This window comes from Penicillium psychrosexuale (genome assembly GCF_028828465.1).
Source record: "Penicillium psychrosexuale strain IBT 29551 chromosome Unknown utg000003l, whole genome shotgun sequence".
Lineage (NCBI taxonomy): Eukaryota > Fungi > Ascomycota > Eurotiomycetes > Eurotiales > Aspergillaceae > Penicillium > Penicillium psychrosexuale.
In genome coordinates, this window is record NW_026643188.1 from 1,891,069 (window position 1) to 1,915,325 (window position 24,257).

At 49.2% G+C, this 24,257-nt stretch overlaps 8 protein-coding genes across 8 annotated transcripts; 5 read left to right on the forward strand and 3 right to left on the reverse strand.

Moving 5' to 3' along the window:
• Nucleotides 1-84: 84 nt before the first annotated feature.
• On the forward strand, nt 85-760 carry N7518_004646 (uncharacterized protein; the record flags this gene model as incomplete). Its single annotated transcript, XM_057185573.1, has 2 exons — nt 85-163; nt 552-760. The coding sequence occupies 2 exons, from the start codon at nt 85-87 to the stop codon at nt 758-760; spliced, it is 288 nt and encodes a 95-aa protein (XP_057042343.1).
• A 350-nt stretch (nt 761-1,110) lies between these two features.
• On the forward strand, nt 1,111-5,370 carry N7518_004647 (M protein repeat protein; the record flags this gene model as incomplete). Its single annotated transcript, XM_057185574.1, has 3 exons — nt 1,111-4,986; nt 5,102-5,172; nt 5,220-5,370. The coding sequence occupies 3 exons, from the start codon at nt 1,111-1,113 to the stop codon at nt 5,368-5,370; spliced, it is 4,098 nt and encodes a 1,365-aa protein (XP_057042344.1).
• A 403-nt stretch (nt 5,371-5,773) lies between these two features.
• Nucleotides 5,774-6,977, reverse strand: N7518_004648 (Saf4/Yju2 family protein; the record flags this gene model as incomplete). The annotated part of the gene is made up of 3 exons (XM_057185575.1): nt 5,774-6,842; nt 6,893-6,902; nt 6,965-6,977. The coding sequence occupies 3 exons, from the start codon at nt 6,975-6,977 to the stop codon at nt 5,774-5,776; spliced, it is 1,092 nt and encodes a 363-aa protein (XP_057042345.1).
• A 554-nt stretch (nt 6,978-7,531) lies between these two features.
• Nucleotides 7,532-11,345, forward strand: N7518_004649 (BRcat and Rcat domain-containing protein; the record flags this gene model as incomplete). The annotated part of the gene is given in 5 exon segments (XM_057185576.1): nt 7,532-8,399; nt 8,482-8,540; nt 9,185-9,834; nt 10,544-10,997; nt 11,013-11,345. 5 exon segments carry the CDS (start codon nt 7,532-7,534, stop codon nt 11,343-11,345), a joined length of 2,364 nt encoding a protein of 787 aa, XP_057042346.1.
• A 1,197-nt stretch (nt 11,346-12,542) lies between these two features.
• Nucleotides 12,543-12,827, forward strand: N7518_004650 (uncharacterized protein; the record flags this gene model as incomplete). The annotated part of the gene is made up of 1 exon (XM_057185577.1): nt 12,543-12,827. One exon carries the CDS (start codon nt 12,543-12,545, stop codon nt 12,825-12,827), a length of 285 nt encoding a protein of 94 aa, XP_057042347.1.
• A 1,468-nt stretch (nt 12,828-14,295) lies between these two features.
• On the forward strand, nt 14,296-16,719 carry N7518_004651 (uncharacterized protein; the record flags this gene model as incomplete). Its single annotated transcript, XM_057185578.1, has 2 exons — nt 14,296-14,486; nt 14,565-16,719. The coding sequence occupies 2 exons, from the start codon at nt 14,296-14,298 to the stop codon at nt 16,717-16,719; spliced, it is 2,346 nt and encodes a 781-aa protein (XP_057042348.1).
• A 255-nt stretch (nt 16,720-16,974) lies between these two features.
• N7518_004652 (putative LaeA-like methyltransferase) lies at nt 16,975-20,201 on the reverse strand (the record flags this gene model as incomplete). Its single annotated transcript, XM_057185579.1, has 8 exons — nt 16,975-17,715; nt 17,764-18,223; nt 18,296-18,633; nt 18,680-18,765; nt 19,090-19,497; nt 19,584-19,849; nt 19,911-20,012; nt 20,074-20,201. The coding sequence occupies 8 exons, from the start codon at nt 20,199-20,201 to the stop codon at nt 16,975-16,977; spliced, it is 2,529 nt and encodes an 842-aa protein (XP_057042349.1).
• A 704-nt stretch (nt 20,202-20,905) lies between these two features.
• N7518_004653 (glutamine amidotransferase subunit DUG2) lies at nt 20,906-24,062 on the reverse strand (the record flags this gene model as incomplete). Its single annotated transcript, XM_057185580.1, has 6 exons — nt 20,906-22,599; nt 22,651-22,837; nt 22,894-23,436; nt 23,487-23,618; nt 23,670-23,795; nt 23,862-24,062. The coding sequence occupies 6 exons, from the start codon at nt 24,060-24,062 to the stop codon at nt 20,906-20,908; spliced, it is 2,883 nt and encodes a 960-aa protein (XP_057042350.1).
• Nucleotides 24,063-24,257: the final 195 nt, after the last annotated feature.

Genomic DNA, 24,257 nt, shown 5'->3' on the forward strand with positions numbered 1-24,257 from the left:
ATGTATTATATTTGGCCGAGATATTCATGTGGGGTCGGCCCGCGAACCACAAACCGCGAACCACAGGCATTGTCTTGAACATCCATGGATGTCAAATATCATGTCAACATTGAATACAGTATACCCGGAAGCTTTATTATCCTTCCTATGAGCGGTAATATAGGTATTTTGGTAAAATTCGCGCATAGGTTTAATATTCACGAGATAGTCAGGGCTGGTTATGCATCAGGAGGAATTTCGTCCTTGTGCTCCTGATTCTGTGTCTTAGACATCTTGGGTACCTACATGTACATAGCCTGGTACTTTGAGGAGATTCCCAGGACTCAGGGAGCTATTATAATGCGTACATATGTAGATACAAAGCTCCAAAGCTACAAAACAAATACTATAGAGCAAATAATGTACATAATTAGTCTGATCTTGAACCCAGTCAAAGCCAGCCTATATTAACTGTATTCAGATCATCTAGATAAATACAGAGACAATCTAAGTAGATCCCCCGGATGCACGACCCATGTAGGGGGTCTATAAAGAAAGGCTCCAAAGTATAGAGCAGCGGCGATCCCCCCCTCCTAAATTGACACCGCTTTCTCTTTTTCCCGCTTTCCCCTTTTCTCCCCCAAAGCATCCTGACAACATTTGCTTTTGTCGGTTTATTTCCTCTTTTTTTAAAAAACTTGTGCTAGACTTCTCTTGGTCTGGAGATCAGTCTTCAAGTAATTGTGAAGATTCCCCTTTGGAACGGTTGTGCGGCGCGTGAGTACATTCTTCTCTTTTCTGCATGTTTGTTTATAGACGGGAGCTTCGGTCGAGCTGGACAATGACCCAGTTCTGCCATGGGCATAGCTGGAATACCTTGAACGACTGGGGCAAAATGATTTTATGCTTATGCCCAGCGCGCTATAAGCCCCTGACTGGGTCATTACAGTTGCATCGATTCGAGAGCTTGAATCTGGGGTTGCGACTCCGAGCATACCAGTCGCAGATATATGCGTTTAGGGGTTTAACAGCTGACAACGCTTTTCGCAGACAGCTTACTGGTACATGCCAACTGAACCTTACCACGAAGCTTGCCCCCTTTAATACATTAATCTTGAACAATCCACCGATATGTCGTCAAACAACGAACCGGTCGTCGCCCCTGCTCCTGTGGAGGTCGATGAAAATGAGCCCCCAGCTACCCCGATAGATTCGAGCATCGTCTCCGAAAGCGACGAGTTGCTTAAGCCCAGCCCCGAAGTATCCAAAGAAAGCCGTGCGATCTCTCCGGCCAAGGCTAGCCCTGATACACCGAGCACCGAGAAGCGTCCTGTGTCTGGCGCATCCACCACCAAACGGCCCACCTCATCCTCCGCCTCGAAACCCACGACGGGTACCACCCGACCGACCTCCGGCACTCTGAACAAACCTCCCACTCGTCCCCCGGCCACGACAACCACCCGGAAGCAACTGAGCACCTCGACTGTCTCGTCCCACCGGTCTCACAAGTCAGTCAGCAGCTCTGCAGATGAGAAGCCTCGGTCTGTGGCGAGCTCAGGAGATGAGAGGCGCGGAATTTCTGGATCTGCGAAGCGCATGTCTATGGCCGGTACAGCCTCCACCCGCGCTCCTCTCAAACCCACCTCTTCTTTCGATCGTAGATCGAGCGTCGCAGGCCCCACTGCCGAGAGGAAGCCCGCCACTACAACTGCGCGCACTGCGACCGCGACCTCGACAAGCAAGCCCGTGGGCAGGCTGACTTCGACGACGACACCTGCAAGCCGGACTGCTACTTCCACCTCCACCGCTAGACCTGCTACTGTTCGGCCACCCTCGACTACGAGCACCGCTAGGCCTGTCACTGCCACCGACTCCAAGAAGCGATTGAGTACGCTTCCTGGGTCAATTGGCCGTGCTGGTGATTCTGAGAAGCTGCAGGCCCTCCAGACTAAGCTCACCGAGAGCGAGGAGACCGTCGCTAGTCTGAAGTCTGAATTGGAGACTGTCAATGAGAAGCTCAGCCAGCTTTCTGTCTCGGCCCAAGAACCCCTGGGTGATACTGGTGCCACCGAGGCTATTCGCGCGGATCACGCCGCGGAGATCGAGAAATTGACATCAGCCCATGCCGACGAGCTCCAGGCCCTGCAAGCGCGACTAGACGAAGCCGAGTCCCAACGGAAAGAACTGGAGGAGAGCTCGCAAAAGGAGTTGGAGGAAGCCAGGCAATCCGCCGCGGCGCAAGGGGATGACAGGACAGTTGCCCTGCTTGACGAGCTCAAGGCAACACATCAAACCCAGCTTGAGGCCATCGAAAAAGAGCTGGCAGAGCACAAGTCTGCAGCTACTCACTTCGAGGAGCAGATCGGTGCTCTGAAGAAGGAACTCGAGTTCCAAAAGCTTGCTCTGGAGGAAGAAAAAGCTCTAGAGCTCGAAAATTTCAACCGAGAACTCAAGGGCCGTGATCAGGTGTTAGAAAATCTTAACACGGAGATTGCTAAGCTGACTACACTTAAGGAGCAGGAGGTCCGTGCTGCGGAAGATGTTTCTGGTCTTCAAGAGCAAGTAGCCGCACTCGAGGCGAAGCTTGCTGCGGCTGAGTCTGCTACCCAGGAAAGCTCCGAGGAGAACCCTTTGATCGCCGAGAAGGATCAAGAAATCACCGAGCTTAAGCAGGCCCTTGAGAAGATTCAAAGTGAGCTCCAGGAGGCACGTGACGCCGCGGCCACTGAATTGTCATCAAAGGTTGTGGAGTTGGAGACTGCCCATGAGGCTGCTATCGCAAGCCTCAAGGCCGAATATGAAACTGCTATCAGTGAGATTTCGGCTTCCCACGCGGAGAAACTCACTAGTGCCATAGCGGCGGCGGAATCGAGCGGGGCAGAACACACCACGCAACTCCAGGAACTCCGTGATGCCCTCGAGGCGTCTAAGGCCACTGCCCAGAAGGGACAAGAAGATGCCGTTGCTGAATTGAAGGCCGCACATGATGCAGAACTCAAATCGCTACAAGAACAGCTGGAGGCTTCCGAGAATGCCCTCAGTGAGTCCCGCCGTGCACTGGATGAGGGTAATGCCTCCGCACAAGATGTTGCCATCCAAGAGATTGACGCTCTTCGACAAAAGTGTGAGTCGCTGGAATCACAGCTGACCACTGGCACTGGGAAAATCAACACGCTGCTCGAAGAGATGCAGCTCAAGCAAGCTGAAGCCGAAAAGATCTCCCGCACTCTACGGGATGTCGAAGATCACTCCAAGCAAGAAGGTTTACAGAAGGACAATAAGATGAAGGCTCTGGAGCAGAAGGCTGCAGAAGCTGTATTGCTTCTCGAGCAACACACCTTGCAGGCTGCGGATGTGGCCGAGAAGCACGCAAAGGCTCTGGAAGAGTTGAAGGCTGAACATGCTGCTCAGCTTGCATCCGAATTAGAGCGGGTCAAGGAGGCATCGGGATCTAATGAAAGCGCTCTGAGTGATCTTGAGACGAAGCACGCAAAGGCTCTGGAAGAATTGAAGGCTGAACATGCTGCTCAGCTTGCATCTGAATTAGAGCGGGTCAAGGAGGCATCGGGATCTAATGAAAGCGTTCTGAGTGATCTTCAGACGAAGCACGATGAGTTGCTTGCCACAAACAAGGAATTAGAGTCTACCCACGCTACCCGGATTCAGTCGCTTGAAGCTGAATTGAAGGCGGTACTCGAAAACCACGCTCTTGAGATTGCTACCCACACTGAGGGTCGCGAAAAGGAGACCGCCGAACTCCAAAATCAATTCGAAGAAACCCAGGCGAAGTTGCAAGCCGAGATTTCCGCTTTGCAGAGTTCCAGCAAAGCTGATGCCGAGCTTCACAAGCAGCAAATCGCCGAACTGCAAAAGGGCTTTGAAGAGGCCAAAACCCAGCTGCGGACTGAGATCGAGGCTGCCCAAACCTCCAAGGCTGCTGAAATCGATGCTGAGCACAACAAGGCAATTGCCGAACTGCTGCAGGGATTTGAAAAGACTAAAGCTCAGCTGCATGTTGAGATTGAGGCTGCCAAGGCCTCCAGGGCCACTGACCTCGATGCTGAGCACAACAAAGCAATTGCCGAACTGCTGGAGGGCTTCGAACAGACCAAAGCCAAGCTGCAGGTTGAGATTGAGGCTGTTCATACCTCCAAGGCTGCTGAGATCGATGCCGAGCACGGAAAGGCGATCGAGCAGCTTCTAACTATGAACGAGGCTAAGCTGTCTGGCCTTAGGGAGGAGTTCGAGGCTTCTAATAAGACCAAGATTGCCGATCTCCAGAAGGCCCATGATGCAGCACTAGCCAGTGTCAACGAGCAGTTGTCTCAGGCCAAGGCCGCTGCCCAAGACACCTCCGTTCTGGATAACTTAAAGGCCACTGTCGCAGATCTGCAGGCCAAGCTTGCTGATTCTGAGAAGGCTCACCTTGCGGTACAGGAATCTGCCACCACTTCTTCCAAGGAAATTGAGGGTTACTCAGCCGAGCTCGCCAAGATCCAGGCCGACCATGCTGCACTTGGAGAGAAATACCAAGCCGCCGTCGCCCAGGTGGGTGAACTCGAGAAGCTTGCCAAGGACTCAGACAGCCAGAAGTCGCACCTTGAGTCGATTATGAAGCAGCTCTCTGAATCCCGCGACCAGCTCCTCAAGGTCAAGGCCGATAACGCCGCCATCTCCGACTCGCTCGTTGATTGCAGGAACCAAAACAAGACCTTGTCCGAGAAGCTTGAAGCTGGCGAACGTGACCTGAATGATCAGATCGACAAGAACATGGGTCTCCTCAACCAGCTTGGCGATGTTGATTCCGCTATCTCTGCCAGCCGCCGACGGGTCCGCGAACTCGAAACCGAGCTCGCAGTTCTGAAGGCGGACAGTGGCGAGAAGAGCAGCTCTTCGGGCTTGGACGCTAGCCGGTGGGCGACAGCTGATGAGGGTAGCGACAACGCTGAAGATGGGGGTCCAGCCACAACGGAAGGTGAGGACCTAGGCCCATCCATTGAGGGAACGGTGGGAGATCCCCGATTGAAGAAGTCTTCCTACTCATCAGATCTTCCCGCATTCCACCCATTCACATGATTATGAAGACTATTTAGCGTATACAGAGGACTAATACATTCCATAGATGGCCAGCCTCCAAGAACAGCTTAGGCACATCCGAACAGCCAGTGAGGATTGGTACAGCGAGCACCACAGGTCAGTCAAATATGAGCTCGTATTGAAAATCATGCTGATCCCTCCAGACTCATTGCCGAACTTGCCCAACTCCCCCGGCAAGCATCCTCCGACTCTCCCAGCCCCTCGACCACACCTAATTCCGAAGTCCCACCAGCCCCCGAGCCAGAACCTTCTCGCACCCGCGCCGCAACAGTCTCATTTTTCGGGAGACGCTGAGTTTCGCGTGGATATGGCACCTTTCTGAGCTCTTAGTCGTGATGCAGCACGACTTAATTTTGAATCCTGTTTCACTCTGCTCTTGTGATTCTACTGTATGTAATAACTACGCAGGATACCCTGTCTTACTATGTCGGGGTTTTCCCACTATTCTTGTTTCAATATCTTTATCCTACACATACAACTTGTTTGAGTTGAACTTTGTGCCATCCTTTTGCGTTACTGCAATGGTTAGATTGGTCCTTGAGTAGCGAGAGATGCGTAAGTGGTAAGAATGCAGGGATGGATAATTTAAGCGCAATGATCGAAAGTCTAGAACAAAGTGGGTATCTCAATATAAAACAATAAAGTTCAAAGAACGCCTTTCCATGTCCGTAAATAGTCCGCAAAGGTGAATTCAAAATCACTCCGAGTCGGAAGGGTAGCTGACCAGCGCTGATGTCGGCGCCACGGCAGAGGAATCGAGTTCTGTGCCACTGTGCTCTTCACGGAGGGATGGAGTCGAAGAGGCGGCAATTTTCCTCTTCTTGACGCTAGGTTGCCATGCATTCTGATTATCTGCATCACCCACCAAGAACGGATCAATCATAGCACGAGTATTCCCAACCAGCTCACGGTGGAGAGAAGCTTTCCGCGTCGCAACCAACTCATCCTTCTTAAGTCGCTTCGAAGAACGAGAGTTCTTCTCTTCCGGCCGCGTCTTTGGTGCAGGCTTTTCCGCCCGCTGCTCAAACATAGGCTGAAGACGAGTCATACGGGCAGCACGCACAGCCGGGTCCTCACCAAACTCCACCATGCTCGCTCTCTGCCGATCCCCCTCAGTCTCATCCAAAAGCTCAATCCCAAGACTCATTTTATCCTTGAGGGCCTCGGTCTTCGCCTTAGTCTTCTCAAGCCCCTTCCTTTGCTGCCGAAACGTCCTCCGCAACCGCATCGACTTCTCATACGGATCCTCCCAATCGCGATTCTGCCGTTCCTGAAGCTCAAGAATACGAGTCGCCTCCGTCCTCGCACGAATCTTATCCTCAGCCTTCCCCTCGATCTTCGAAAACGGATCCTTCTCCGCGAGATCCATCTCGCGCGCGTACGGCTTGATAGCAATTTCCCCAGGCTGCAGCTCCTTGTCCTCGCCAGTATCGCGTTTCCGTCCACCCTCGGTAACGACATACGCCGTGTTCTGGGGATCAGTCTTGATCTCGATGGTCCCGCCGCAGACGGTGTGCTTCATGCGGAAGCTGTATATCGGCGTCGAGTAGTAGTTGCCTACTTTTTTCTTCTCTGCGTTGAAGCGCACACCCTGGCCGATTATTACGGGGTGCGGTTTGCAGGTTGTGCACCATACTGCGAAGGGCATCTCGAAGCGCACGATTAGCGCGCCTGTTGTGTGCAGGTGGCGGGCGCGCGCGCCGAGTGCGTGCTTCCCCGCGAGTTTGTTTCCGGTTGTTAGGCCTTCTTGGTCTGGGGGGACATAGCTGGTGGGAATGTGAGTTGGGGGTTATGTGGATCTGGATGTTTTGCTGACCGTCCCATATCTATTGAGGTGGCATGTTAGTTGGTTGTTTCGTATGTTCTTTGGAGTGGGACCGGGACTTACTGAAGCCTTGCATCTTGGGCGATTTGGGCAGGTGCCGTCGTCGGTGTAATTGAAGCTTAGAGAGTATACAAGTGGTTAGTTACTGGCCGCTCGAAGACAGCCAGTCCGAGTTGATAGTGTTGCAGAAGCGAAGTTGTCGGCGGAACTGACTTTAGTCGGAGATAGCGGGATTAAGACGGGTGCGGATGACTCATCACTTTTTTGCCGGGGCATGTATACTTGAAGACACATCACCAGAAACAAAACAAACCAACCATTCAATGGAGTAGATCAAAGAAAATTCCATCAGGCTAATAAACCATAAAGCTTGGTATAATGGTACACTGTACACTGAAATATATCGACATACGTCGACCTCATCCTTACAGCATGAATCACCATACTTCGTCATACATTCTTATGAATAACTTTTTCGCTACCCAATTTTGCTAAACTATTTAGTTAGTTAGGGTTTCCGAGCTGATTAAAGAATTAGATTTGCATTTTCTTTTCTACTCCTCCCTTCTTGTGAGACCTCCGTTCCTAGTAACATCCATCGCATCCAGTCGCCCGAAGCCTTCTCGAAAAATGGACCAAGGTACGCGCAAAGAGACAGAGCGGCTGACCTTGGAACTGCTATTGGAAGACGTGAATGGCAATATCCACAGGCTCGGAGAACAGCCATTGCCGAAGGATACAACTCAACCGGCTTACAGGCTAGAAGAACTAGAGCCTGACAGGAGAGTGGCACTTCATATATGGAAGTCCGAAATCGAAAGACAAAGGGTCAAATCGAGTTACTTCCAGATGGCTAAAGCTCTATCGCCAGGAAGAGAGGCGAAAGAGATACAATTTCCCAAGGGAACGAAAATATTTGCCAAACATACCTCCACCGCTATTCAGAAGCTGGTTCGCTTTTTCAAGAACCTCATGCGTTCTATCAAAGCCCTGATTCCCGCCCACTCCTCCCAGCCCCAGGTCTGCAGCTCCTGTAGAGAAGTCCACAGCGAAATCTTCAAAACACAGTGCTCCCACTTCTATTGCAAGAATTGCTTGATCCGCATGGTCACGAAATCTTTAGTAGATGAATCCTTGTTCCCTCTACAATGCTGCCACAAGCAAATCGAAGGCTCGGACATGAAGAAAATGATAGGGTCCGCATTGGCCCAAGAACAAAAGAAGAGGCAAACCGAGCTCAGCGATCCAGACAGAACCTACTGTTCAGATTTCGCATGCTCTCGATATATCTCGCCAGCAAAGAGATTTTGGCCAGATTTAATCTTTAAACCGGTTTTAACCTGCAAGTGTGGTGTACGCACGTGCAGGGTATGCAAGAAGAGTGCTCATGAGGGCAAGTGTGTACCTCAGCTAGACAGGTTGATGGAGAAATTGGTGAACAAGAAGAGTTGGAAGCGGTGTACTAAATGCAGCCGTGTGATTGAGCTTAAAGAGGGCTGTCCTCATATCATGTAAGTGGTTCTTTGGCCCTTTATCAACCCTCTAAGCTACTCAAGAGGCCTTCTAATGATACCCGATAGTTGTATTTGCAGAGCCCAATGGTGCTACCACTGCGGGAAGAAATGGAAGACTTGCGACTGTCCGAGATAGTGATGAGAATCAATTCAAAAAATTGATTTTTATCACTCTAAGCGATTCATCAAGACCGACCATGTGGATAATACACTGGTTATTCTGATTGAACTTGGGCCTGAGAGTAAAACATGTGACTTGAGTACACTTGGCTTGGAGGATTCTGATGATATATGAAATTGCTCAACCACTTCTATGTGAGTGATGTGGTGTTGCCTTCTTTCGCTCAAGGTAAGCCAATTGATACTTTCATATTGCTATATAAACGAAAATCGAGATACGTACATAATTCCAGAGCCATGCGTAGTATATCCACATTAGGCACTGTATAAGCTCCGATAGTTCCTTGGAACTTAGATGTTACATGCTAAAAGACCGTACTATTTGTGCTGCGTCGAGGCCTTGTTTTTCGGGCATTCACATGGGTATACGTAGTATCAACCTCACCACCAACTCTCTTTTGCCAAAGAGGGTTATTTATTTTCATAACACATCTCTTACTCTGGACCCCTTCATCACGTGGACTACGATACGGATCAGGATACGCAGCCTCTAAGTCTTACAGCTATTATTGGTGGACAGAACGAGGAGACGAGCGAACCAAAGAAATAATAAACAAGACAGGGAGTCACGTTCATGAGATACCGAAAGAATATGGGCACGACCATTTCAATGGGACTAGGGCTAGAAGCAGAAGATCACTTGGCTAAGTATAAGAAGAAAAGACCTTCCTCCAATTCATTCTCTGTCGAGATTCGGCAACCTGGCAATTCCATTGAAAATGCCATCAACTTGACCGACACCCCCAAAGTTGAGATTTGGCGTGAATGTGTCTCCTGCCGGGACGATCATCTCCAAGACGATATGCTCAAGACGAAGTGCTCGCACTTCTATTGTAAGGGTTGTTTGGTCCGCCTATTCAAAAATGCTTTGCGTGATGAATCCTTATTCCCTCCTCGATGCTGCCGCAATCCAATTACGGCCTCGAAGACGATTCTCGGATCCGCATTGGTTCAACAGCACAAAGACAAGGTGATTGAGCTCAATGACCCCGACAGGACATATTGTTCTGATTTGAAGTGCGCCCGATACCTCCCACGAAATGGCACACGAGCTAAGGTTTGCAAATGCGCGAGCTGTGGAGTACGCACATGCAGAAAATGCAAAAAAAGCGCCCACGAGGGACCCTGTCTATATAAGCTTGATGCGCTTCTGGAGGAATTGGCGGATTGCAAGCAATGGCAACGATGCTCCAAATGCAGTCGTCTGGTCGAGCTCAGAACAGGCTGTAATCACATCACGTAAGGGCGATTTCATTTATCATTGATTACTCTCTTCGTTGTCTTCCACTGTGTGAGTGTTTGGACTCACATCTACTAGGTGCTTTTGCAAGTTCGAATTCTGTTATCTTTGCGGGAAAAGGTGGAAAACGTGTCCCTGTATCTTCGCAGACGAAGATAATCTTTACGAATGAGATGATTGAACTAGCCGAGTCAAGGGAGTGCTCTAGGTTTGCCTTGGGGCGAACAAGATATACACTAATGATCTGGGAGATCGATATTACACAGCCCTAGAGTCAATCGATCTCATTTATCTTCAAGGAATAGCCTAAATTGAGCAGTAACTAACTATCTAGTCAACAATGAGGCATTTTCTGACCTGTGGTTTCTAAACACCGAGAAAAAGACACATATGTTAGCCATCATAATTGCATAGTCTTCTCAGTTATATATACTTTTCTGTAAATACGATACAAAGTACTATCATAAGAGCATATAAGTTCTTTATACCCCTCATTATGACTTCACTTAAAAAGGAATATTTGCTAAACATGGTCAAAGTTTTCGATATTCTAAAACTATTCCACCTCGTTTTGCAAGGGAATCCAAAATTTTGTTCATATATCAACCCATCCACTCTGATCTGGACTCAGGTCATAGTGACTACCAACCGAGCTATGACACAGTTGGGAGAACTCAAGAGTAAGATTCGGGGACGCATCTTCACGAGGGGTGCAGCCCTGTCACTGGATAAAGAGCTTGAACAAAAAGCCTCGTCAAATCCTAAAATGCTAGGGAAGATGTCTGCGGCGCGAGGTGAGTATGTTATCTCGGATGATAGCGATGAACGCTTGCTTGATGAAGGCTTGGATGATCAGTATGAGTGTACATGTTGTACGGAAAAGTATCCGCAGTCGGATATTATTCAAACCGAATGTGCTCACACTTATTGTCGCGAATGTATTGTGCGCCTTTTTGAAAATGCTCTTGCAAACGAAGCCTCATTTTCTCCTCGATGCTGCCGCCTGCCAATTGCTGCCTCTATCACCGTCGAGGATATGATAGGCATTGAGATTATGAAGAGATACAAGGAAAGAAACACCGAGGTCAACGACTGTCATAGAACTTATTGTTCAAACTCACCCTGCTCTCGCTATATCCCGCCACAGAACATCCGTCGTGGGGTGGGAATCTGCTAGTCCTGTGCCGCTCGAACGTGCGCCGATTGCAAAAGGCAGGGACATAGAGGTAATTGCAACCATCAGAACACCGAGAAGTGTAAGCGTGCTTCTAAGGCAAAGAAGCGTAAGCGTGTTTCTAAGGTCAAGAAGCGTAAGAATGCTTCCACTGCTAAGAAGCGAGCGCATGCTTCTAATGAGGAGAAGGCTAAGCATGCTTATGATGACGAGATGAATGATGATTTGCTGGAACGCCTAGCAAATAGGAAGAAGTGGAAGCGATGTTCAAAGTGCTCTAGAATGATAGAGCATATCGAGCATGCACATATCGTAGGCCGAATGCTGCCCCCGTGAATCTCAGAACCTTTGAAAACTGACCACGTCGTCTAGCTGCCTATGTGGATGGGAATTCTGTTATGTGTGTTGCGAAAAGTGGCGGAACTGCCGTCATTGTTGAATGTTCTTCTCGTACCCAATCAAGACTTTACCCTAGAGGTGTAAGTCCGAAGGCTATGCCACGCGCAGAGAGTAGTCTAACCTAATTAAGGTATTTTCTTGGCACTCAATTTCAATACGTGACATATACCATAGTCCAGGCCTCGAAAATGGTAGCTCAATACACTAGAGATCAATAAATCTATCACTATTCATGAGGCCTGTACAATCCATCCATAGTACATATGGATGGGCTTGCAGTAATGCCAGGCTACTATTATACATAAGAAATAGCATACTTAACCTCTGCGATTCATCAATGGTATAGCGTATGAACCAGCTACCATCACGCGATAGTTGGTCCAGTAGTGCCTGTATTGCAGTACGCGAACCAAGCCTCTCTTCCTGCCAGCGCCGCTTCAAATTATCCACGTCTCTTTTTGTTATACAACTCCCCTGGTTTATAGGATCGGTAGGATTGGTGGCTGTTGTACGACGGTAATCGAGGATAAAGCGATTTGGAAGGGATTGCTTTACTCCGGCCGATTCCGTTTTATCTCTCGCTGGCGGTGGGCGGTCCATGTTGATGCTAGTGATCCTAGGTAGTTGTGCATATGACTAGGAATAGTCATAGTATAGCGATCGGTAAGGATATCTCGACGACAATGCCTTCCACCACCGAGCCTACCCACCATGCTTTCCACCATGCCTTCCACCGAGCCTGCCGAAGTGCGCTCGCGAAGGGGCAACTAGTGGAAAGATGTACCGTTTCCCGGATTTCTCAATGTGACGATCTTCATATGTCGTGGCAGGTTCAGTGGAAGGCATGGTGGAAAGCATGGTGGGTAGGCTCGGTGGTGGCAGCCACAGGCATGGTGATGGAGATAGAACAGAAGGAAGAAGCAATAACTGAAGTGGGAGTTCATAGGTGGGCTAAGGGGTGGAGGAAAAGTAGAACTCAGGTATGATCCATTTTATTCCAGCATTTCAACCGCCCCTGACCGCCTACCCAGGTCTGCTAGCCGCATTCTCCTTGGGAATACTCAAGGTTGTCATTAGCTTAATCGAGGTCACCAGTTACCAAGCATTCAGCAACTTCAGCTATCAGAGCTAACCATGCCGTCGTTGACATTAGGCCAAGCGCAAATCCAGGCTTTCCAGTTGAACAAGCGACGAAAACTCGTTCCTACGATTGATCCTGACATGATCGAGCCACTTAACCGCTTTTCGGATATGCTCGCTGATATGAACAGCGATGATCCTGTCATTCGATGCTGTGCGGCCGCGCAGCTTACAGTGTTATCTCCTTTAATGCAACAACTCGCCTTTGCAAAGAACGCCGCCAGCGTCCATTATGCTGCAAGGGATATGGATCACAGTTGTCTCCGGTTCCTGTTCTGATCTGTAGGGAGTAAGTCTTCTTGTATTTCTTTTTATTCCCTTGATTTCCGTGAGACCCTGGTCCATGCCCAGTGTTTGTTTGAAATGCTTACAGTTGTCATCTCATGATAGAGACTGTTTGTATTTTATTTTTCTGTTTTAATCCTTCATCGTGACGATCCTATCAAGATAGAGTGTACTCTGTACCAAAGTCAGAACCCCATTCCTATTTTGGGACAGAAATCTCAGACTATGCCTATTGTACCAGCTAGATCTTATTATAGACATAAGTTGCGTCTCTATACTTTTTCGCTGTGGTAATCGTACATATAAGGATTCACACATAGGTGAGAGTTAGCACTGCTTGTGTATATGGAGTAACAGGGCGTGTTAATGGTTCTTTTACGGAGCCATCTACGAGATGGAACCTTGAAGGAAATTCCTGATGAGAATTTTATCCTTTACAACATCTCTACTTTAGTTTCATTTATGACTATATCATTTCTTTCGACTTCTTTTGCATTGTTTACATTAGATAGATTGTTTGCTAGATAGTTCTATAAAGCGATACGTATATTATAGGGCTCTATGGAAATATTAAGTGGGATATACCTCAACGAGGTCATAATAAAAGTCCCCCCGGACCGATACCAGATATATACCGACCTTATAAAAGCTATAACTATGAAAACATATAGCTAGAAGACTGAAGCAGTGGTACATCTAGCTCTGCAAAACTTGGTCTTCCCGAATTTATACACTTGGTACCTTATTCTAGTCTTTCGCGGCTGGAGCACCGAAGAGAGTATCCGTGCCCCAGCTTTGAACATGCTAAATCTCCGGACACTTTATATCGAACGTTGGCATGCACCCATGCACCTATTTCCTTACCATTAGGACTATCTCACTGGTCGGATTCCGGTTTGTTTTAATACCTCCCCTCTGCTGCATAATATAACTGACCGCTGCTTATGTACATCTAGAAGCTTTTCCCAAGGTTGTTGAATCTTCGAGTTCAAAACCCTTGGAGTGGCCTGTACTATTCTAAAGTAAAGTAGCTCAACATAGTATAGGTCTCTACTATTCCTCCACCCCTTAGCCCACCTGACTTCTGTAATTCAGTTTCAATGTCAGCTCCGAGGTCACAAAAAAGTGCAGATGATAGTCACGCCACCTTCCCCTTTGGGACACGTATTGAAAGTGGAGTGCCATGATTGACCGATTTCAACTTATTTGCTTTGATATGTTGTATTGACTTGGCGTGTGTCTGATGAGCTCCATGGAAGCTTTGATAGCCATAATCACAGTCAATTAAACAGAAGATAAAATCACCTTGGTCTAACTACCTGGGTCCAAAACGTAATGCTGCTCCGACGTCCAAATTAAAGTTCCTTTCGGATCATTGTTCTTCCGCCCGAGATCAATCCGTGGATCTGTCTACGCGGAAGCTTCGAATCAACAGTGGCCTGCCTGTCTTCCAATCGACATCATGTTGCCCAAATTCTTGCAAAGCAGCTACACTCGCTATAAGGATGACACCAACAGCTTTGCAACCTGGCTTCTTAAGGCAGCCGGCAAATGTGGCTACCAACTCCAGGGCCTCACTTCTGCCGCGCCCACCTCCAAAAATGGAAAAAGCAAGAGCAGAAATAAGGCGGCAAATGACTCAGATCCAGTCCAGTACACCATGACTGTTAAGGATCTTCAATTGCTGGCTGATGTTGTGGGCTAAGTCTGCTCTCACTGTGCCTACACAAGTTCTCATCATCGTCAAACGAGCGATCAAATTGAGGAAACATGTCACGTCTTGGTTTTGGGGCAAGGCGACTCCGACAATAACAAGCGACACACTCATTTTATCTCCGCACTGGAAAAGGTCTGTGAGACCCTGGAATGGAAGATGAACAACTCTTCCAATCCGGATAGTAAGCAACCTCCTCCAACCTCCGAAGCCGGAGGTGGCGATGCCGACCTTGACATGTTCCTCAACAAATTTGCTGTACTCACCGTCGAGGAACCACAAGAGACTCACGAGGGACAGCAGAAATCCCCCGAATCGAAGCAGGTTGTGAAGGTGGAGATTGTTGAGAATGACGAGGATGAGGACACGAGTTATTTCCGCCTCGTATTCTTCAAAACATACTGCATGTTCCAGGATTTGAACAACATGCGGGCGTTTATCTCTCATACCTGGTCAGAGTACCGAGATAACAAGATCGATCTTATGAACGCTGCTATCGTGACTGATAGTGCGTTGCAACTTGCCCGAGATCTTGTGCAGGAGGTGGTGGACGACTGGAGCACATCCACCCCCTCTATCGATAACCTCCAGGAAATGGTCTTCAATGTCGCTTGTTTTACCCGGGGCATCGATGCGACTCCATCTATTGAAATCGGCCTACCATATAATAAACACATGTCCGATGTAGCCGAGTGGTGCTATTTGCCAACACGGATCTTACTGGAATCATTCCGAGACGTTCTGCAGGATAATCATCTTCCGGTCTTCAAGAAAGGCTTTTTCGGCACTTACGATCCCAAGGCTAACAGAGAGGGGATGTCTGTGGGCCAGAAATTCAACGAAGACAAAATCATTTTTGTCCAGCTAATGCCAGAGTTCTGCATGATCGATAAGTTTGATATTCGTATGCTTACCTCCGATGCGATTACTGCAGGACTTGTTGAGTTTTGCAGGACCAAAAAGGTTACCCTGTGGCTTTGCTTCGCTTCACAGGTGCTCCTTGACGTTCATCACATCATGCGTCACAGCACTTTAGGTGCATTTGACGACCTGCGGATGTCTGGACTGCGTATCACAAAAACCATCGATGACTACTTCAAGGGTACCAAATCACACCCGCAGCCCCAATTCTGGCCCAAGGAGGGTGATGAAGAAATCAAAGATATACACTTCACTGTGGCTTCATGGATTATCCAGGACCCCTTCTGGGAACGGAAACGTGTTTCGATCCCAGGCTATGATGCATCAGAAAAACATGTGCTTTTCTCCCAGTATGCCATCCTTTGTGGATTGAGCCTGTTTCATCTCAACACCCGGATGCAGTCTGTTGGCCAACAGCTTGTGACTCCATGGTATGATGTCCAGCAACTGGCTTTCTTGTACAATCTCGCAAACACCGATGGGCATATGAACTTGAATTGGCCTGATATGGAAGCGTTTATTAAGATTCACGGAGAGTCTCATATATTCATTGGTTCTCGGCCAAAGAACGCTAGCGAGTCTTTGAATAGGCTTGAATTGGCCACAGGCATATCGTCCACTGCCAAGTTTGCCCGCGGTTCGCGCAAGAGACAAGATTTCCATCGCCCTGATGGAAAGAATCCCAGAGTGCTGACGCCAACAACTACGATCGCGAACTTGTTCCGGGCCCAGTATGTGCCTGGTTTTAGGGAAGAAGACGGCATTAGAACAATTGACAATGTTCTGGATACGCTTTCTCAGGAACCGTGTCTCAAGGAGACTAGCAAGGAGCTTCAGCCCTCCGATCTGCAAGTCATGTTCCAACAGAAGTGGTCCCATACCCGAAACATCGGCACCCTGCAACTTCTTACCCTTTTGAAGAGCAGCTTGTCCAAAGAAGAGCCTTTACTCCTATTCAACTACTTCGGCATGCACAAGCGCTCCCTGGAGCTGCTGAGGCTGATCAGAGCAAAAGAGCACCACAAGTTTGTCCAATATTTCACGACTGCGTACATGCCCGATGAATCTCTCATCTCAAACATTGTGATTCTGGTCCACCATGTTGCGCGAGGCTCGGCACAAAATGCGCGTGCATTGGGAATGTCTTCCATGGGCAATGGCAGTCAGATTTGCAGTCGAATTGTCATGAGCTGTGGCGAAGTCATGCGGATTATCTTCGGAAGAATGGAGATGTGGCATGCAAAGAGCTAAGGGTTTTCTGCAAGAACAAAAAGCCAATACAGGATGAGATCGATTATGATAAGGGCAGGTCCGAAGAGTTTGGCTATTGGTTTGGTATTGAAGAGGCTTTAGACCCAAAGGTTCTCGCCTCGCTCATGACCGGGATCCCAATAGCTTAGCTGATGGCTCTGGCAAAGCTCTTCAACAATCGACGAATCCAAGGAGGTTTTATGTATCAATTCCCCTTATTTATGTGATATTGATGTATGGCAAAATATATTGAATCTATACGCTATGTACATTCTCGACGACCGACGTCTTCTCAACATTCAGTCCCGTCTTGGTCTCAACATGCTCCTTATTCAGCTTAGCCTTCAAAATAAAAGCCGAAAAGAAGACACCAACAGCCGACATGCACGTGTAAAGAATCCACATATTCCTCAAACTCCAAGCAAAAGCCTCCCTAACAGCAAGCAACTGCGTGGGATCAGTAATGAATTTAATCGACTCGATACTGGCAGCAGCCGAATCCCCAGACATCTGAGCCGCCATGCTGGTCGACATCCCGGAAGCCAACAAGCTGGACTGCTTCTGGCCCATACTGTTCTGGAAGACAACACCGCCAATCACAATGGAGGCCGCGGTTGCCATGTTGCGAATGAAGCCGATGGTTGCCGTAGCGGTTGCAGTGTCCTCCTGTGAGACCATGGCCTGGATGGCGATTATGGGTGTTTGGAAGAGGAATCCGGCACCAAGACCGCCGAGGATCTGGTACCCGACTATCTCACCGACGGAGGATCCCACACCGAGGTTGATGTACAGCCCGTTCCCGATGGTCATCAGTACCAGGCCGATCCAGATCAGTTCTAGGTATCGACCTGTGCGGTGGATTATTGCGCCGGTAAACATGCCAGAGAATGCTTCCGTCACCACAAGTGGGAGAATGAGGACGCCGGAGCTCATTGGTGAGGAGCCGTGCACGGATTGTAGGTACAGGGGGATATAGTATTCCCCGGCAATGAAGACCTGTAGGGTTGTTAGTGGGTGTAAGGATCAGGGGAATGTTATACTAACAAAACCATGCGCAAATGCCACTAGCAAGGTGGCAACGTTAGAGAATCGGGTGAAGATATCCATGGGCATCAAGGGATACTTGGCTAGTTTCTTCTCGCTGTAGACGAACAGCAAGGAACACAAAGACCCAAAGACAATGAGGCAGATCACCTGCGGTGATTTCCAGGCAAACGTCTCGCCGCCGAAGTCCAATCCTAATAGAAGCATGAGAGTAAGACCCAGCACAGAGAAACTACCGAACCAGTCAATGGCGCGGACGCCATCCATAATTTTCGTCTGGGGGTTGTGCACATCCAAGAAAAAGAAAAGGAGCACAAATGTCACCCCCGAGACCGGTAGATTGATCCAATAAGTCCATCTCCAAGTGACATACTGGCTGAAAGCACCTCCAAGCAACGGTCCAACACCACCAGCAAAAGCCCACATGACCTCCATCAGGCCGAGATATAAACTGCGGTGTCTGTTACGAGTCAGTAAACCCTCTCCAGGCCAGATACAGAGAAGCCAAAAGCAGATAACCAAGATATCTTACCTGACACTGAACAAATCGGAAATAATAATCGTAACCAGCTGGAGCAAACCACCACCAGCAACACCCTGCAGCGCTCGACCAGCGATCAACATCTCCATACTAGTAGCAGCAGCGCAAATAATCGAGCTGAGGAAAAACCACCCAACAGCCAAGAGCAAGATAGGTTTCCGCCCCCAGATATCAGAAAGCTTGGCCCAGATACACGCGCTGGCGGCGGAGCTGAGAAGATATGCGCCGCCAATCCACGTATACCCAGCAGAGGAGTGGAAGTACGCGGCGATTGTTGGGATCGCCGTGGCCATGATCGTTTGATCTAGCGCGGCGATAAACATCGATAACTAGTGGGATTAGTAGGTGAATATGAGGATTTAGTTCGTATCTTACCGAAAGCGCTACCATTATTGCGGCAACTTGGACTTTGCTTCGCCCTTTAGGCGGAGCTTCGTGGATTTCCATTGATGCTGCCATTTCTGGGAGATATGGAGTTTGAAGATTTCAATTTTGAAGTTGAAGACTCGAAAATATTTTTCGGATCGGTTTTGTGGGGCTCAACTGGTATGGATTCTTAGTCGGTTAGTATGGTAGATGATACTGATCTTGGATGAGGGTCAGATCTAGTGTTATGGACATAGTTTACATTAGAAAAGAGTTTGAATGAATAAAAAAGTTCCATTTGTGAAAGCGCCACCCACATACAGTCAGTACGTGCTAACCCAACGCCAACGAAGACGAAAAAAAAGAGACCCCAGTAAACCAGTAGCAATTCAAACCGAAGTATTAACCAACCCTCCTACCAACCGTAACCCCAAAGTTAACCAGCGCCGTCGCAGACTCACAATGAGCCTCAAACTCGCGAACCAACCCATCAACAATCCCACGTGCCTGCGTGAGATCCGCAGCTTGACCGGTAACAACCATAGAAGGTGGCGTCAGCGCACGCATCACACCCGCGACCCATTTCTGCGCGAAAGGCCGCATATGGTCTTTCCCAGCAGTAGTGTAGGTCTCGCGGACGACGTCAGTGAACCCATGCGCAGAGATCTGATCATACACGCACTGCGGCGCAAACGGCCACAGACCTAGTTTCAGCATGGCCTCGATCACGCATGATCGCAGTCGGGTTATTGCTGTTGGTTCGGGTACTGCGTCTGTGCAGAACGCTGTGTGGTCGACTTCTTCCCATTGGATCCAGCCGTTTGGTTCTGCGGTTGTTTGTTAGTTGGGGGTTCAAGTTTGAGAGTAGTAGTTGGTTTTTTGTGCGGAGAAGGAGAGGTGAGGGAAGACATACTTAGCAAAGCGCGCGCGTTGGCGAGCACTCGTGCGTAATCTGCTTGTTTCAAACCTGCTGTGAGGAGTCGGATGTGTACGAGGTCATATCGGCCGCGGTGAGCTTCTGGGAACGGGCGCAGTGCGTCGTGGACGCTTAGTTTGATTGGCTTCTGGCCAGGTCGTTGGATCTCGTGGCCCCGTGGGTATTGGGCTGAGGAGATGTCGAAGCCGTGGAGCTCGACTGACTTGTTCGGGAGGATATTGGCGACATCTTCGAGCCAGACGCTGTAGTTGGTTAGCTTGTGTGTGACAGTGGTTTTGGTTTCAGATTCTCAAATCAACATACCCAGTACCAGTGCCAATGTCGGCTACTGCCGTCAGATCTCTCGGAATAGATGGGTGGATGACGTTAGAGAGCTCCACGAGAAAGCGATGCTGGTCATTGAGACTACGAGGTATTAGCAGGGAGATCAAGAGATATTTCCAGGAAATATTTGACTTCAACATACCGTGTAGTCTCGGCCTCATCTCGGTCCAGCAGGTAGACTGGCGAGACACTCCCCATATTGCCCAAGACTTTGAAAAGCCTGGACAAATTGGAGAGAAGTCTCTGGAACGAGGAAAACATTTTGGCCATTTTGGGAAGGTAGCAAACACGAATGAGTTTGATGTGAATTAGAAAGTGACTGGCAGAGGCATCTTCCTCTTCTTATAGTCCTTTCTCTGATCTTAAAATTCTCTGAATATTCAAACATCCAAATATCCAAATATCCAAACCTCAATCACCTCAGTCTCCATATGCCAGCAAACAAAGAAAGTCATCTTGGATCTCCACATAATAACCACGCACTAGTACACATCCCCGCGCCACGATCGAACGGATTGACCTATCCGAGACTCTTCTTAGATCTTGAGTATTAGACGTTCATGCATGGAATCCCCTATTTGGCTTAGGGCCGAGTTTCTTGCTGGCTAGTGACATGGATACATCAAACTCAGCCCAATATCCAGACAGCGTTAACTTTCCCGTTGGAGAGGGGCTTATACGAGATACCTGTACATGGTAGAATTGGGAAGTGGAAAGGCAAAAGTCCCGGCGTCGCCGTGGTCGTCTACTACGTACAAAAGCCCCGAGGCGTTGTCTTTTGGCTTTATGGCGTCAAACGGAGTGTGGAATACGGACTGGTCATGAGTCTACAGACTATCGGTCTGGAGGACTCCAGATGTAATGAATGCCCAAAGAATGCCACAACCCCGGAATAGATACATATCAAATGTAATTTTAGACAGTTATTTTACAAAATGAGACCCCAAAAAAGAGAGATTAGACACCATTGGCTCTCAAGACTTATCCACCAAATTAGCAAACACATACCGGAAAATCTCCCTGCTCTTATACAAATTCTCCACCCGCATGCGCTCGTTATCCAAGTGGGCGTTGTCACTCGCTTGCCCACAAGGCAAGTTAGCTGCCGGCGCCGAAAACTCCTTTTCCAAGAACCGGATGGTTGGAATCGACCCGCCCTCACGGATGAACATCGGTTTCACTTTGGCTGCGCCAGGCGCAACGGGCGGTGTTCTGGCAATCGGATCAGACTTGGGCCGGATTGGCAATGCAACTGACTCTTCACCCGACGTTGATGTGGCTTGTGTGAGAGTGGAGGACGTTGGCACTGTGGAGGCCGTTTGCGAGGACCGTTTGCGTGCGGCTTCCTTGCCTGCTGATGAGGTCGTTGTCGATGTGATTACCCGCTCAACATGTGAGGCCAGACTGTCGTCGGAGTCTTTCCGGCGGAGTTCAGGGATTGGGCCCGCGCTGGGTTTGGGCTTGCTCGCTGGGAGAATGTTTGGAGACTGTGCGATGGGTAGGTATTGGAGTTTCGGGTCCTCTTGGACCGGGGTCCACGCTGCGGTGATCGCCTCTGACAGCGTGGCGAAGATTTCGTTATCTGGGTCTCCGAGCCAAGCGTCGGATTTGCCAGTGATTTCGACTGTGAGGTCGTTTTGTGAGTCGAGCAGTGCGAATTGCTCTTGTGCATAGGCGGTGAGGTCGGCTGCGACTTCGTCGGCGTGCTGATCAGGTACGATACGGATCGATAGAGTTGCTTTGGCTCGGCGCGCGATGGTTGTTGCGCTCTTGCTTCCAGGGACTTCTACCGAGTGGACGGTCAAGGCGGGTTCACGCCAGCGATGCGTCAGTGACTTGATCAGCGCCTGACTGTCGGGGATCTCTGGGTGCTGCACAAGTAATACATCGGAGATAGCCTCGAACCTCTTCTGCTCGGCGTCCGTGAGTGGCCTGACAGCATCGTGGAAGCCGGGCAGATTAATTTTGCCTTTGCGTCCGACGATCGTGGACAGAAGCATGGTAATATCTTTGACTGGTTCATCCAGCAATGTACTGCCGTCGATACCACTGTGAAGATCAGGGTGGTCGCTAGTCACAACCAAATTGGCGTGCACGACTCCGCGCAGCCCATAAGTCAAGCACGGATTGTAGTCATCAAGCCAGTAACTGTTCGCTAGGAGAACCCAGTCTACAGATCCTATCTGAGCCTTGTGCTCGCGAACTGTTTCGTGGAAACCTTGGGATCCGGATTCTTCCTCGCCCTCAATGAGGAAAATGACGTTGCATCGCAAGGTCTTCGTCCGGGCGAGATCAGCTGCGGCATACAGTGATGCCAGAATGGGTCCCTTGTTATCAGAGACACCACGGCCGTACAGGAATCCGTTGATGGAAGTCAGCTGATACGGATCTGTCCTCCACTTGGGTCGGTTCGTCTCCGCACCCACAACGTCATAGTGGCCATAGAAGAGGATAGTCTTATCCACCTTTTCAGGCGAGGTAGCGTTGAATCTGGCATAAACAATGGGATTTGTGTCCTGGCCGGTAGGCAGGAGCTTGGTCTTCGCACCGAGGTAGTTGCAGTGCCGCCGAAGGAAAGCAGCACCCTGGTTGCATTCGCCAGCGAATTTGGGACTTGCTGAGATAGTCTTGAAAGAGACAAACTTTGCAAGGCTGTTGACCATTTCGTCTGGGTAAAATTTAGCGAGCGTTCGACGCGAATAGACTGTATGGGACGTACCGTTGCTGATCGGAGGCAGCTCTTCCTGGGTCGAAAAGAACTCAGTCAAATCCCAGATTCCTACTGAGTTGTCATTTCCACCAGTAGCGTAGAGCTGGCGATCCTTGAACCGTCCAACAGCCGAGGCGAGCATGGTGCCCTCGTGAGCGACCCAGCCACCGACCTCTTCGAACCGAGAGTTGAATTTCTAGCGGCGGTCAGCGGAAGTACATTCGAAGGCGACAAAAATAAACCAGTACATACCTTGACCGTTCCACTAGAGTCACCACAAATAGCGATACCCTGGATCACGTGCACAGCCCACAGATCACCAGTATGTCTCGTGATCCGCTTAACGAGCTGCTGAGAGTCCAAATTCCAAATGTTAAGGGCGCCGCCCGCCAAACCACAGTAGAGTAGCGATCCCTCGACAGCAACACTCAACACAGGGTCTCCATTCTGTAGCTTGGCGATTTGGGATGGAGCCGCGCCAGGAGCCTGACCCAGGCGCCACAACTTCACCACACCATCGCCCGCACCAGTCAAAAGAACCTCCTCGGAAGGAGCGGATTCAACCAGGCCTTTGACTAGAAGCATAGAGTAGACGTAGCCATGATGCGCGAATAGCTTATGATGGTCCCGCTTGAAGCTCAACACATGACCACCGTCGGAGACGGCACCATCCGATGATCCGGGAGCTCGAGTACCATCCGGTCCTCTGGAATCAAAGAAGCGATGCGTCCGCTTGGATGGATGGGCGGACGATGCTTGGTTCAATGTTAACCCTTCCTCGGAAAGATCACACCACTGTCTGGGTTAGAATGTCGCTAAAAAGGATACAGACACGGGTCAAGTACCTGGATACTGGTATTCTGTGCACCACAGTAAATAGTTTGGTTATCGGATGAATAAACTACTGAAAATATATCGCCCACATCGTGGTGTGAATAAATCGAGTAGAGACGCTCAAATGTTCGCGTGGACCACACCTATCCACGTCATTAATCCCGGCCCCGAGATTCTTCAATTGCATGACTCACATTGATCACGGAATCGCCCCCACTTGAAAATAGTAAATTTCCATCTTCGGAGAGATAAAGGCCTAGCACACTCTCTTTGTGTGCGTGGACGGATACCACGAGATCAAAGGTTTCCAGGGACCACGCCTAATGAAACGGTTAGGCTCAAGCCTTGGCGTAGCAGAATATAGACAGAAAAGAATCGAAACTAACGACAATATCTCCTCCTTGCAAACCAGCAAAAACACAATGTTCATCAAGAGCCAGAGCGAGAACGGAGCGACTGGCGAGCACGCGGTGACCGATGCCGCAGTCACTATTTGGCAGGGCACTGGCATCGGCATGAGTATGAGAATCAGACTCCCAGGTTTTCTGATCCTCCTCGGACGTGCTTTCTGATTCGACTAAGTCCATGATCAGTCCAATATGCTTGAATTGCAATGGTCTGCAATGGTCCAATGGTCTGTGATGGTCTTTGTGGAGAGTGAAGTGAAGTGATGTTGGTGTTCTCGTTTTCTCTCCGCTGCAAATGAACCAAACAGAACACTGGAAATCTCCCTTCACTCCATTCTGCTTTCTTTTTGGTTTTCGAGGTTGAAGAGCTTCAGT